Source organism: Nematocida displodere, assembly GCF_001642395.1.
Source record: "Nematocida displodere strain JUm2807 chromosome Unknown 7, whole genome shotgun sequence".
Lineage (NCBI taxonomy): Eukaryota > Fungi > Microsporidia > Nematocida > Nematocida displodere.
Window position 1 is genome coordinate 70,076 of NW_027138153.1, and position 12,204 is coordinate 82,279.

General features: G+C 48.1%; 11 protein-coding genes across 11 annotated transcripts; 6 read left to right on the top strand and 5 right to left on the bottom strand.

Annotated features, from left to right (window-relative positions):
• Positions 1-1,217: 1,217 nt before the first annotated feature.
• NEDG_01730 (uncharacterized protein) lies at positions 1,218-2,525 on the top strand (the record flags this gene model as incomplete). Its single annotated transcript, XM_067689148.1, has 1 exon — positions 1,218-2,525. One exon carries the CDS (start codon positions 1,218-1,220, stop codon positions 2,523-2,525), a length of 1,308 nt encoding a protein of 435 aa, XP_067544622.1.
• Positions 2,526-2,572: 47 nt separating this feature from the next.
• On the bottom strand, positions 2,573-3,427 carry NEDG_01731 (N-acetylglucosaminylphosphatidylinositol deacetylase; the record flags this gene model as incomplete). Its single annotated transcript, XM_067689149.1, has 1 exon — positions 2,573-3,427. One exon carries the CDS (start codon positions 3,425-3,427, stop codon positions 2,573-2,575), a length of 855 nt encoding a protein of 284 aa, XP_067544623.1.
• A 37-nt stretch (positions 3,428-3,464) lies between these two features.
• Positions 3,465-4,775, top strand: NEDG_01732 (uncharacterized protein; the record flags this gene model as incomplete). Its single annotated transcript, XM_067689150.1, has 1 exon — positions 3,465-4,775. The coding sequence occupies one exon, from the start codon at positions 3,465-3,467 to the stop codon at positions 4,773-4,775; it is 1,311 nt and encodes a 436-aa protein (XP_067544624.1).
• A 45-nt stretch (positions 4,776-4,820) lies between these two features.
• NEDG_01733 (40S ribosomal protein uS19) lies at positions 4,821-5,255 on the top strand (the record flags this gene model as incomplete). The annotated part of the gene is made up of 1 exon (XM_067689151.1): positions 4,821-5,255. One exon carries the CDS (start codon positions 4,821-4,823, stop codon positions 5,253-5,255), a length of 435 nt encoding a protein of 144 aa, XP_067544625.1.
• Positions 5,256-5,342: 87 nt separating this feature from the next.
• NEDG_01734 (60S ribosomal protein uL24) lies at positions 5,343-5,765 on the top strand (the record flags this gene model as incomplete). Its single annotated transcript, XM_067689152.1, has 1 exon — positions 5,343-5,765. The coding sequence occupies one exon, from the start codon at positions 5,343-5,345 to the stop codon at positions 5,763-5,765; it is 423 nt and encodes a 140-aa protein (XP_067544626.1).
• Positions 5,766-5,778: 13 nt separating this feature from the next.
• Positions 5,779-6,417, bottom strand: NEDG_01735 (cleavage stimulation factor subunit 2; the record flags this gene model as incomplete). The annotated part of the gene is made up of 1 exon (XM_067689153.1): positions 5,779-6,417. One exon carries the CDS (start codon positions 6,415-6,417, stop codon positions 5,779-5,781), a length of 639 nt encoding a protein of 212 aa, XP_067544627.1.
• Positions 6,418-6,426: 9 nt separating this feature from the next.
• On the bottom strand, positions 6,427-7,092 carry NEDG_01736 (uncharacterized protein; the record flags this gene model as incomplete). Its single annotated transcript, XM_067689154.1, has 1 exon — positions 6,427-7,092. The coding sequence occupies one exon, from the start codon at positions 7,090-7,092 to the stop codon at positions 6,427-6,429; it is 666 nt and encodes a 221-aa protein (XP_067544628.1).
• Positions 7,093-7,136: 44 nt separating this feature from the next.
• NEDG_01737 (histone H2B) lies at positions 7,137-7,562 on the bottom strand (the record flags this gene model as incomplete). The annotated part of the gene is made up of 1 exon (XM_067689155.1): positions 7,137-7,562. One exon carries the CDS (start codon positions 7,560-7,562, stop codon positions 7,137-7,139), a length of 426 nt encoding a protein of 141 aa, XP_067544629.1.
• Positions 7,563-7,822: 260 nt separating this feature from the next.
• Positions 7,823-9,442, top strand: NEDG_01738 (AP-1 complex subunit beta-1; the record flags this gene model as incomplete). The annotated part of the gene is made up of 1 exon (XM_067689156.1): positions 7,823-9,442. One exon carries the CDS (start codon positions 7,823-7,825, stop codon positions 9,440-9,442), a length of 1,620 nt encoding a protein of 539 aa, XP_067544630.1.
• A 378-nt stretch (positions 9,443-9,820) lies between these two features.
• NEDG_01739 (uncharacterized protein) lies at positions 9,821-11,029 on the top strand (the record flags this gene model as incomplete). Its single annotated transcript, XM_067689157.1, has 1 exon — positions 9,821-11,029. The coding sequence occupies one exon, from the start codon at positions 9,821-9,823 to the stop codon at positions 11,027-11,029; it is 1,209 nt and encodes a 402-aa protein (XP_067544631.1).
• A 630-nt stretch (positions 11,030-11,659) lies between these two features.
• Positions 11,660-12,166, bottom strand: NEDG_01740 (uncharacterized protein; the record flags this gene model as incomplete). The annotated part of the gene is made up of 1 exon (XM_067689158.1): positions 11,660-12,166. The coding sequence occupies one exon, from the start codon at positions 12,164-12,166 to the stop codon at positions 11,660-11,662; it is 507 nt and encodes a 168-aa protein (XP_067544632.1).
• Between the last annotated feature and the right edge of the window lie 38 nt (positions 12,167-12,204).

Sequence of the window (12,204 nt, forward strand, 5' to 3'; positions counted from 1 at the left end):
CAATGGTTAGTGTTAGAGTGTCTGCCCTGACAACACCAGATACCGTATTGGCAATAGTTGTCCAGAGACTGGCAGGTATGTCCAGGGTGGACCAACGCTTGATGCCAATGGCTTGGATTGTTTGTGGGGAGGCAGTTAAGTATGCTTTTGTCCCATGGAGCACAAGTGCCTCTAAAAGGCACCGGGCTCTTATGCAGGTACACTCTATGCTATTGAGATTCACTGCGTCCCGAATAAGTAGCTTAGGAACAACCATTGGGTTGAAAAGATCAAGGAACTGGAGGTTAGTTATTCTATATGCATCTAGAATGTACAGACTGACTCCATGGCTGATCATATTCAGCCGGCCTAGGATCCATGCTCCCGAGACGTTTGATATGTTTTTCAGGTACAGCTCCCAGGTGTACACGTCCAGGAGTCGGTGTGGGCCAGTTTGTGGGTGAATGGCCGCTTTTTCTTCAAAGTCTGCAATGTTCCCATCTATGGTGAGAGTTTGGGTGAAGATTCTTTCAAGGGTTGAGAGGACCCTTTCCACCACTTGTTTGCTTAGTGGTTCGGGGTGGCCCACAAAATTCTGGTTGTTCCCTATCAAGATGGACCCAAACATCAATCCAGGAACTATCTGATCGGGTATGTCAGCAAGAGTGTATAGATTTGGATAAATTTCCACTGGCATACACTTCTGGTCCTTTTCAATGTAGGTAGTATCCTTACTGGTGTAGGTTCTTAGCGTATATCCCGAAGTATTGAAAAAGGCAAGGGTTTGGGCTGTATGTGGCGAGTCTAGCTGCATAATATAGCTCTGTTCTTCGCTCCCAAGCACTGCAACTACAACAAGGGCAAGCGCAAACACTTTTCTGAGCATTAGGCAGTCTGCTAGCATTTGGCAGGGTTAGTAAGGGTAAAATTATAAATGTGCAAAGTTTTACCATATTAGGCAGTTTGGGTTCGGACTTGGGTTGGAAGGGTTTGGAAGGACATGTTGTTGCCGGAAACACACGAACCATGGGTTGGTTAGCCCTCTAGATGAGACCATTGCAGACGTTGAAGAAAAAACGGCCATTCACCCACAAACTGGCCAATAGCAGCAATTTACAGGCACAAGACCACATATATCTGCCACCCCTGATTTTTGTTCGGGGGTTGAAAATACTTCCATAAAGGGCGGGGTATTAAAACGTTTATTTAGTCAGTTATTTTTTAGTAAAAATATTTTTATGTTTGGCATACCAACAGTAGTAGCAGGATTGTTCCAGCCAATATCAATACCAAAAACCATTATACTCTTTACCCTGGGAATGGCCGCGTTTATAGGTATGGGACACTGGGGAGCTATATTTTATGCCCAGAACAAGATAGACCCCAAACCGTTAATGCCGTCACAAACAGAACTGCTCCCATACACCCCAGGAGTAACCGAATCAACCATTGACTTTTTCCGTGATTGTTTATACAGATCACTAGCCACAGAGGAATCCTTAACACCCACACAGATCTATAAGCACCAGCCCGAATATCAAAACATCACCTTGATGCACCTAACCCTAAAAGACATTCCCGAAAAGTTCTCTGAAGGCTTGTGGTTTGTGTATGTCTCTATTACATACTCTACTACCCCCGTCAAAGGGGGTATTTCTAGCCCGGAACAACAATTAGCCATACTCACCAGGCTTCTTACTGCTTTTAGCACCGGGCACATCGGTTTTCTGAATCTTTCAGGTGTTAATATGGCGATTAATCAGGCCCCAAGCAATGCCAAACTACCTTTATCAGTTGTCAATGGCCTATCTATATCGGGCTGCTCACCCACATTTGTTGAGTGGCTCCTTGGTAGTACTGATATCAAACCGTACCAAGGGGGTATAGGCTTGCATTTGACGGGGGGTTCAAGCGAGGACCTTACCTGCCTAGATAGGCTGAATCCAAATGTCCTTTCTTCGATTTATCTTATAGGACTAAAATCACTGAAAAGCCTTGAGTGCAAGTTGTTAGAAAGGCGTGTGCTGAATGAATTTTCTTTAAACGACACCCCACCACAACTAGAGGTTTCAGAACAAACGGCTAAACACATACTTGCCAGAAAATGGAGCAGTTTGGAAATGCCCCTATCTATATTACAGAAGATTTGTTCTTATAGCAAAAAAGATATCAATATGCGCGGGCGGTTAGTCATTTGTGTTCGGGATCTAGAAGAAAGAAAACTGATTGAAGATTGCCACCAACTATTTAAAATCACAGCAGAATGTCTTTCCCTACACATTTCTACATATGATGCTACAACCCCAGAACTTATCATTTTAGAACTAGCTCTGCAGTGGATATCCCACAACATTACCAATGCCAAGTTTATTAACATCTGGGTTGGGGACCTAACCGACCGGGAAATTTCTTTTTTACAAAAGTCGTTAATTCGGGTGAAACTCTTAACTAAGCTAGAAAGGGTTCAGATCAATTCGGTTTTAGTTTCTCTGGTTCCTGCCTCACAGATACCCGAGGGGGCACCCCACGTTCTTAGCACTCTATAAACCACAACGCCCCCACAATCAATAAAACTCAGGACACTTACACACCCCTAATCAGACCAGACATCCGACCTAACCTCTTCCAAAACATTCACGTCCATGTACGTTGACAGCAAAATATAGCAGTACCTAAACCAGAGCAACTGGCTCTTGTGGTAAAGCATTCTCTTTCTGCAGGACAGCGAGTCTTTTAGGGTGTTTTTGATTGTCAGGGGTGCATATGACCCACGTGTGCAATGCCTGGCCTGTCCAGGACAGAGAGCCTGGCTCAGCGGTGGAAAGTAGGCGAAGTACTTGCCAAACAGAGAAAACGTCTGCAAGGCAAGGAAGGTGGGCTGTTTTAACTGGGTGGCGAGTGTTTTAGCAATGTAGAAGCACTCTGTATGGTCTGTGTGCCGGCTTACTCCTTTTTTGTCAAAGGTAACCACCTTTCCCGATTGGGTAAGTTTGAAAATCACAATCAGTTGATCAATCAGCTCTTGGGTTGTTTTTAAGTACCCATCCCTCTCCCCCAGGCTAAAAAGCTCTATCCCTTCATCCCGGCACAGTTTCTCCATCTCTTTCTGCCTGGTTGCTCTATCCCCCCCACCCGCTCCATCCGTAAGCACCACAACCACCACCCCACTCTTTCTTCTGGCTGCACACGAAAGAAAAGGCCCGAAAAACATCGATTCGTCATCTGGGTGCGCAATGATCATCATATACTTCTCTGTTTTGGAGTGCGTGCCTGAAAAAGTATCTCTACCCACGATAAAAGAACCTACCCGAACAACTGCCCAGATGACAACTATCCAAACAACTACACCTCCAAACTCCCGAAAACCTCGAAAACCCTCAAAACCCCGAAAACCTCGAAAGCCCTCAAAACCCCGAAAAACACCGCCTACCGCCCAGCACCTATCCATTAGAGTACTTATGGATTATTTTTTATATTAATTGTTTATGCTCGCAGCCGTGCTTATAGCAAACAGTAAAGGTTCCTACGTTGTTCGTCCACTCATTGACACAGACAAAGAGAAAGTCACCCAAATCATAGAAACCTTCCTCCTACACAAATCAAGAACCAAAGAGTCCAAAGGCATCCTAGAAACCGAGATAGGCGACTATTTCTACCAGGAACTTGAAGACACAGTCATTGGAGTGCTTGGGGAAGCATCTGACACCGCCATCTTCAAAGGCATCAAGGTTCTTGAGCTTGGAATAAACCTTCTCTCCCAAAACTTCTCCCTCAGCAATTACGGCCCTGAAATGGGCGAAATAGTCACTGTCATCGATGAAATCTTCACCAGCGAAGGAGTCATTGACCGAAACATTGAAGACATCTCCAAAATCGTGCGATTCCAAAGCAATGACGAAGTACTCCACCAAATGATCGAAAAGAACCGAGAAAAAGAGATGGAAAAAGCTATCAAAGCCAAAAAAAAGGTGCCTCCCGTCCTAGCAGAGCTCTCCAAAGAAATAGAAGAGATCAAGATCCTCAAAGAAGGTCTCCGACAAGACCGGCCTGCTCCAAAGCCAAAAGCGCTCCCTCCACTTACCTACACCTTCTCCTCCCACCCCTCCCTCAATGAAGCCAAGGTCTCCCTGCTAACCCTCCAAAAGCTCTCCAGCACCTACAACACCACCAATGAAGCAACTAGGTCCGAGGGAAGCGGCGAACTAATTATGAAGATCTCTGACGAGTTCTTCTCCGGGGTAAAGATAGACCTCCTCTCAAAACCACCCAGCTCAAGATCCCACCCCACCATTGACAAAAAGCTCTTCTCCCAAAACAAAATCATTCCCAAAATGGAAATACCAATCAACCGAGAACTAACATTACTAAAATGGGTAATGGACACCCCAGAGCTTCCAATTGAAGTAAGCTTTTGGCAAAACGAAGTATCCGAAGAAAGGTACAAGTTCTTCATTGAAGTAACCGCTCTTAAACCCATCAAAGCGATTGAAGCCCGCATCCCAATTAGAAGGGTCTCAGACATAGAAATAACTAACGGGACAATCCAAGGAGACTACCTCACCACGAGAAAAGAAAACCTCCCACAAGACGAGTCCTTCTCCGTTGAGTTCACTGGACTCTGTGACGACACAGCCTCCCTCTTCCCCGCAACCATCACCTACCTCACCGAAACACTCGACTCCCTCTCCCCGGTCAAAATAGCCTCTATCTACACCAATGACTCAGAAGAGGTCCCAGACCAAGAATGCGCCTTGGTCCTGGCGACTGAAGGCCTCTGCACCCTTCTGGCTGAATAGCTCAAAATAAGATGTAGTTACTAATTTTTTTTCTTTTACCCCCAGATGCAAAGTATCCAAAAGAAGAAGACATTCAGGAAGTTTGTGTACAGAGGAATAGACTTTGAAGACCTCATTAAGATGCCCATTGAGAAGTTCGCAGAGCTCCTCAACTCAAAAGCTAGAAGAAGAATTGCTAGAGGATTTAGCCAGGAGGAGATCCAGTTCCTTCTTGACTGCGAAAAGTCCAAACAAGCAGCTGCAGTGACGGGAGAGAAGCCAGATTGCGTCACCACCAGCTGCCGACAGATGATCATCCTTCCCCAGCTAGTTGGTACAGTCGTTGGTGTTTACAACGGCAAAGAGCACATCACTTTCGAGGTAAAGCCAGAAATGATTGGATTTAGGCTTGCTAGCTTCAGCTCCAGCCACAAGATGGTTACTCACGGAGACCCTGGAATTGGAGCCACCTCTTCCTCCAAGTTTGTTCCGCTTAAATAAACGCTGCTCTCGGTCTCTGCTGCTTTCTGGCCTTATGTCTCTGCTGCTTTCTGGCCTTATTTTTTTAATTTTATTTTAGGACCCTGCATGAAGTATAACAGCAAAGTAACCAGCTCAAGGAGGAAGTGCAGAAAAGCACACTTTACCGCAGGAGACGCTAAGAGAAGAACCATTATGTCCTCAGGACTCAGCAAGGAGCTAAGAGAGGTGTACACCTTTAAGACCTTCCCAGTGACCACGGGCGACGAAGTCGTTGTTATGGAGGGAGACTTAAAAGGAAAAACGGGAAAGGTCATCAAAGTTAACAGAGCCATTTACAAGATCTTCCTTGACATCTCCTACAGAGAGAAGAAGAACGGCCAGGTTGCCCGCTTTGGGGTCCACCCCTCCTCCGTGAGAATCACCAGGTTCTCAATGGAGCACGGAAGAGACGCCCTGCTTGAAAAGAAGAAGGCTGCCCGCCTCGCATGCGACGAGAAAAAAGCTGCAAGAGAAGAAGTTGTTGCTTAAATAAACCGTTTTATTAACTGTCCCGTCGCAGGAGCCTTTCTCTGATAAGCGCGGCCTTCTCCCTAAGGTCCCTGGGGAGGGCGTCGATCTCATAGTCGTGGTACTGGAGGACGCGGGTGAGCATCTGGGCCCCGTGCCTCTCCAGGGAGAAGGACTTGGTGAGAAGCTCCTCCAGGACCTCTTTGGGCGCCAGGCCCAGGGTGAAGAGCATGTGGAGCAAAGAGGAGAGCAGGGCCGGCGACTCTTTGAGCATCTTTTTCAGCTCTTCCGGCCGGTTCACCGCCAGCATCTTCATGTGCTTGAGGATTTCTTTGGTGTCCTCGGGCGACATGCGGTCAAGCGTTTCTGCAAGCACCTCGGTGTCTACCTTCTCGTTTTCAGGCTCTGCGGCAGCTGCTGCGTTGTTGTCTGCATAGTTTATCTTGACTGCCCGGTTGTTGAGCATGATCTTCAGCTTGTTCACGGCCATGTCCGCGATGATTGGGGACTCGTATGTACAGAAGCCGTATCCCTTGGACTTACCCGTGGCCCTGTCAGTAACCATCCTGAAAGACACCACCCTTCCAACGGCTGAAAGCTCCTCAACTATCTTTTCTTCAGGAATGTCAAACTCAACGTTTCCCACGAACACGGTGCATCCTCTGCCTGCCATAAAAAAAAACTAAGCAGCGACTATAGCCACCCCCACGGCCGCAGCCACCAGGACGTACTCGGGAATCCCCCACTCGTTCGTGTACGAGTAGCTCCCATACGCCCGGCGCACGGGGTAGACGAGGGCTCTAAAGACACAAAAAACCACCACCCCCAGGGCAACGTCGTGGAAGGTGTGGTAGTGCCTGATTGTCTCGGAGAGGAGGCGGTTGTACTCCCCAACAATAACCAGGGCAAGCACCCCAGAGACCCGCCCCCGCCTAAGCCCCTCATAGCACACCGGAAAAAGGACAAAGACCCCGTTCACAAACATAAAGGTGTGCCCTGAGGGGTTGAGCGGGAGCTTTGAGCGCGCCGGAAAGAAGACCTTCAGGCTCTTCAGGTAGGCAATAACCGAGTCCTTAACCACGATGTAGACAATGACCTCAACCACCACCCCACAGACTGCAAGGCTGGACCCCGCTTCAAGAACCTGGGAGTAAACAAGGACGTACGGAATAAGACCCCCAAACCGGTTAACTAGCTTCATTTCAGCGCCCAGGAGCCCCGCCCCCTTCTCCCGGGCCAGTCCAAACCTCTCCCTCCCCAGAAGCACCATCTCCTCGGAAGAGCTAAAGAAAGAGTGCACCAGCACATAGACCACGTAGAAGAGAACGACCTCAATCCAGAGACCCATTAAACAAAAAAGAAAATCAGACGTCCCTGTTTTATTCCGGCTGCTTACTTGGAAGACTTGGCTGGAACCTTGGCAACGGCCTCCTTGATCTCTTTCAGAGCGTGTGAGCGAAGCTCGCCAGTTAGGTTAACTTGAGAAGCGGAAGTGACCTCTTCTAGGTTAATGGTTTGTTTTCCAACTTTTCTAGCAAGCGTTGCACACTCAAGAGCTACTCTCTCAATTATATCATGTACTATATTACACAAACTTTCAACAACCGGGCCACTGACTTGGGTGGGAGATGCCTGGTAGGTTGTTTTGAGCATTCTCTTGACGGAAGACCTGAAGTTGTAGTGTCCCTTCTGAGTGTGCTGCTTTCCTTTCTTCTTGTCGGCAGAACCTATGCCTTTGGATGGGGCCTTGCCTGCAGGCCTCTTTTCTGCTGACTTGCTGCCCTGTGCTGACTTGCTGCCTTCTATTGACTTGTTCATTGAAATAGCAAATAATTTTAGTATTTATACTTTTGTTTTGGCGGGAGTTTTTCCCTCCAAAAAGTATGGTCTTGGGGTTGGTCTCGGGATGGGTCTGGGCAGGGTTGGTCTCGGGATAGGTCTCGGAGTAGGGTCTGGGTAGGGTCTGGGCAGGGCAGGGTTGGTCTCGGAACAGGGCAGGGCCTGTGGTGGGACTGCTAGGGGGATCGTTTATTTACAATAGAGACGGGAAGGATAAATAGAGACGAAAACTAAAAACTATGTACACATTCACTAATAGCCTGCTTGGTGCCAGTGGGGGGAGAAAGAACCTCTTTGCAGACATAAAGACGGGGTTAGCTTCAATGGATGGAAAAAAGGTAATGAGCACGCTGCACATGGTTTCAAGGATTAAGCTATCTTCTAAGCAGAAGGCTCTGCTTTTCCCGAGGGTGGTGAGCCTGGTTTTGCACGAGTCCCTGGAAATTAAGTCTGGAGCGTACTCCTACATTCTTAGAACCATAGACCTTGACAAAACGCTTCTTTTGCTGGTGGTTAACACTGTTCTGCAGGAGATAAGGGCTGGGGGGCCTGAAAAGGCGCCCACCTCGGCGCTGAGGAAGGCGCTGGCGATTGATTTTATCTCGAAAATCAGGGACAAAGAGTTTCTTGGGCACTTCTGCGACGTAATTGAAGAGGCTCTTTCTTCGCCAATGGACATTGTCCGAAAGTCGGCTCTTTTGGCTGCGCCTACCCTGTTTAAGGTCTTTGGAGAGGTGAAAATGGCTCCTTTGAAGACGGCGCTCTACTCAAAGAGTGCCTGCGTCGTTGGGAGTGGCATCTTTGCCATTACAGCGATTGAAAAGGAGAAGAAAGGCTCTTTTGAGGAGGAAGACTTGCTGAAGTGTCTTGGGGCGCTGTGCGCGTTCAGGGCTGAGATTGAAGAAAGCATGGGGGGGTTTGGCGAGCTGTTCCTCGAAGTGTGCCGCGCGCTTAGGCCCTTCACCCGGAGAGAGACTGTGGAGGGGGTGCTTCCGGTGGTTTCTTTTCTTCCACTGTTTGCGCTAAGGGAGCTAATTCTCTCCTCTGAAGGTTTTCTGACTCCGGGCGTTGGGGAGAAGATAGCTGGAGGCCTCATTGGCTTCCTGGGCCATGAGATGAGGGTATCAGCGCTTGAAATCCTGCTTCTGCTTGTTCAGAAGGTGCCGATGTCTTTAGACGCCTCGCTGTTTTACATCGACGGGGGAGATGGAAGAAAGGAAAAGATGCTCAAGCTACAGATACTCTCCCTGCTCCGGGGGAAAGAGGCGCTTTCAGAGATTCGTTCTTTCATTAGCGACCGGGATTGCACGTTTACCGCGCTCTCTCTCCTGCTGTCTCTTGGAGAGGCCCTGAAAGAAGACCTTGTGGCCGCGTTTAGGTACTCTGTCTCCGCCTCTCTCCGGGCCCTTTACACGCAGCATCCTCTACCAGCGCACCTGGAGGGCACTGTGGCCCAGCTTCTTGCTCCGCTTTCCAATGTAGCTGAGAAGGAGGCGTTCCTCTACCTTGGGGGGTACTACCTGAGGAGCATACCTGATGAGGCAAAAAGAATCAGGCGAATCAGGAACTCTGCGGGAGGCATTCTTTATGGGAGAAAGGATGAAAGAGAAAAGGCCGAGGAGCATTTGGAGGAGTACCTGTACTTCCTGCTTAATCTTTTCGCCAGAGAGATGTTCAGCAAGGAAGAGTGCATCAAGCAGGCAGGGGATGCGTTCGCTGAAGAACCTTTTCTTCACGAAAAGTTCACCCACCTAATTGACCTTCCCGACAGGACGCAGCTTCTTAGCCTTATCTCTTACAAGCGGGTGCTTTATAAGATGGATAGCCTGGCGGTCCATCATACTACACCCATTCAATAAAAACTAGCTTGGTCTGTGGTCTGTGGTCTTTGGCGGTGGTCTGTGGTCTGTGGCGGTGTTCTATGGTCTGTGGCGATGTTCTAGACCCTGGAAGGTTCTACCGCGTCTAGAACCACTCTGCTTCTATTAATCCAGTAATTACACCGATGCTTCCAAACGTCTTTTTCGGGCCCATCCCTTTTACGTCTTTATTGTGCTTGGCATATCTAGATCTAGACCTATATCTATATCTAGTGGCGCTTTTAGACCAAGACTGTGTTCGGGTGTGGTTATCTATAAGGCTATTGGGCTGCCAGAGAGACTCCGTACCCCTGGGTTGCCAAGAAGCAAGGTAATTGGCTCCTGGTGGCAATAAATACAAATCAGCAACGGCATTCCATGAATGAAAACCTAATTTCAGTTATCTCTATTATTGTTATAGTGTTTTGTATTGGTGCGATCTTATTTATAAAGAGGAAAAAGGAGCTACCTTTACCCCCCATCAACACTGGGAATAGAAGTCGAGAATCACTGCTGCACGCCAAAGCCACCGATGCATTTCTCAGAAAGTATACTAACAAAGTGGTCATTAAGACTGTAGATACCGATAGTGGGCCCAAGAAAATCTATACTGTCTTTCTACGTCTGGCTTTTATGAGCCTAAAGCTATCAGACATTCCAGTGAAGATAGAAACGGAGCTGGAGATTGGTGAGATAGTTCTGTATGCACCGGGGTCAACCTTGGCAACTGAATCTGCCAAGATTGCTAAACTTCTCCAGGCGTTCGGTGGCGTCCATATTAAGACTCTATATATAGCCTTCTTTATGGTAGTTGGCGTAGCACCTCGCCTTCCCCGGAAGATCCCTCTGTCCCTTGGAACCCTGCAGATCATTAAAACGGGATCTCCTTTGTTCAAATGGTTCTGTGAGAACGTTGACCTAACCCGATCCACAGAAGATACGACAGTGACACTGTTAGATTGTGACCTAACAACCATTGCACCTCTGGAACAACTAGGAATCCAAAAGATATCCACCATGCAGGTATTAGATATGCCCAAGCTAAAGAAGGCAGACTTCCACATCCCAGTAGCTGGAGCTCGAGAGACTTTGCGTCTCCGGAGCTATCCCAGTGTTATGGATGTGCCTGAAGACATAGCCAGAACAATAACCGAGGCGCCGTGGAAGATGGTGACCCTGGACCTGGGCATATGGGATGTTCTCAGCAGGTCTACAGAGAGCGGCGTTCCCGTGGGCAGGGCAGAGCTACTAACTCTACACGTTGGTGACTTGAAAGGGTTTGGTGTGAATGTGACCAGCGGAAAACACATACCTATGCGGTTTAAAATGGTCTCTCTATGCAATCACGAGCACATGTCTCAGGGCGCGCCTTTCATAGAGTTTGTAATGAAGTGGGTGTACGCCAATGCTACTGAGGCAGAGATCGTTGATATTCGGGTTGGGAACGATAAGAAAAAAGACATGGAGCTGGTGAAACAGCTGGAAGGCCCTTCTTTGGTAAATGTTGAAAGGCTTCCAGCCCTGACTCTTTTTAAGGTACAGTACCAGGACCAAGTTTTCGTATGGAAGAAAGAGAGCAGCCAGTAACTGTTTGTGAGTGTGCAGCTGTAAATAAAGCTTCATTCAAACGGTTTTCAGGTGTAGGGCGGTTTTAAGTGAGCTGTTCAGTGAGCTGTTTAGGGAGCTGTTCAGTGAGCTGGCCGAAGTTACAACCACCAAGCGCATCAGTAATTGGTGTTTGTGTTCTGGGTGGCAAGCTCTCCACGATAAAACATTTTTCAATGGGAGCGTTGGGCTTTGGATGGATCTACAAGTATCGCAGCCAACATAAGAAGCTAGGCCCTAGGCTCCCGGCTCAACACTGGCCTGAACCTAAATAAATTGCATTGTGCAATACACATATGCAAAGCCGGGGGGCCAGGGTTTGGAAGGGTAGGTGGAAAGGAGTGGATCGATGTGTTTTTGTGTATTGATATAGGTCCAGCTAGCTAGGCGCTGGGGGGTGGTCTCCAGAGAATAAAATATTCTTCTGAATGTTTGTTATAGATGAGTAACCACCAATATGGGACAAGAGTGTGATCTTGGACAGTGTAGTGTTTGGGTGCACCGGGCAGCTGTGGGCGCAGCCACACAAGTGTCGTGGGAAGGACCACACACCACCCCACACCACATCACACCACAGGGCCCATATTAGAAGGAGGGCTGGTTAGGTTTTATTTATGCGCAGGGACTGTTTAAACTAGGTGCTGAGCTACTGTACTCAATGCTGGAAACATTAAAATACGATGATCCATTTGCATGGATTCCTATCACACCACCAAAGCCCGTGTTGATTATTTCAGCATCGCAGAGGGGGCAGTGGTTAAGGGCTTTTTGGGCTTGTTTGATTGCATTTCTGGCTTGTCCCAGTAGGTTTTGTTTGAGATGCAGCTCGCTTTCGTATTCGACTGTGGCTTGGATTGCGGCCTGGATCGCGACTTGGATTTCGGTTTTTGCATCAGTATCGGCATCAGAATTGGCTTCGGCTACGTCTTCGGCTCTGCGTTCGGCTCTGGACAAGCCTTCAATTTTCAGTTGAAGTTCGAGTATGTCTATCTCTACGCCCTCGGCTCTGACTTTGGCTTGGCTGACGTTGCACCTCTGTTCTGCCAGACAGAAGTCGCATTTCATGTGTCCGCTCTTACACACAATGCCCAGATACTGGGGCCTGTCTTCGCTGCTCATCTGGTTAAACTCGTCAACTCTCTTGTTACAGACAAAAC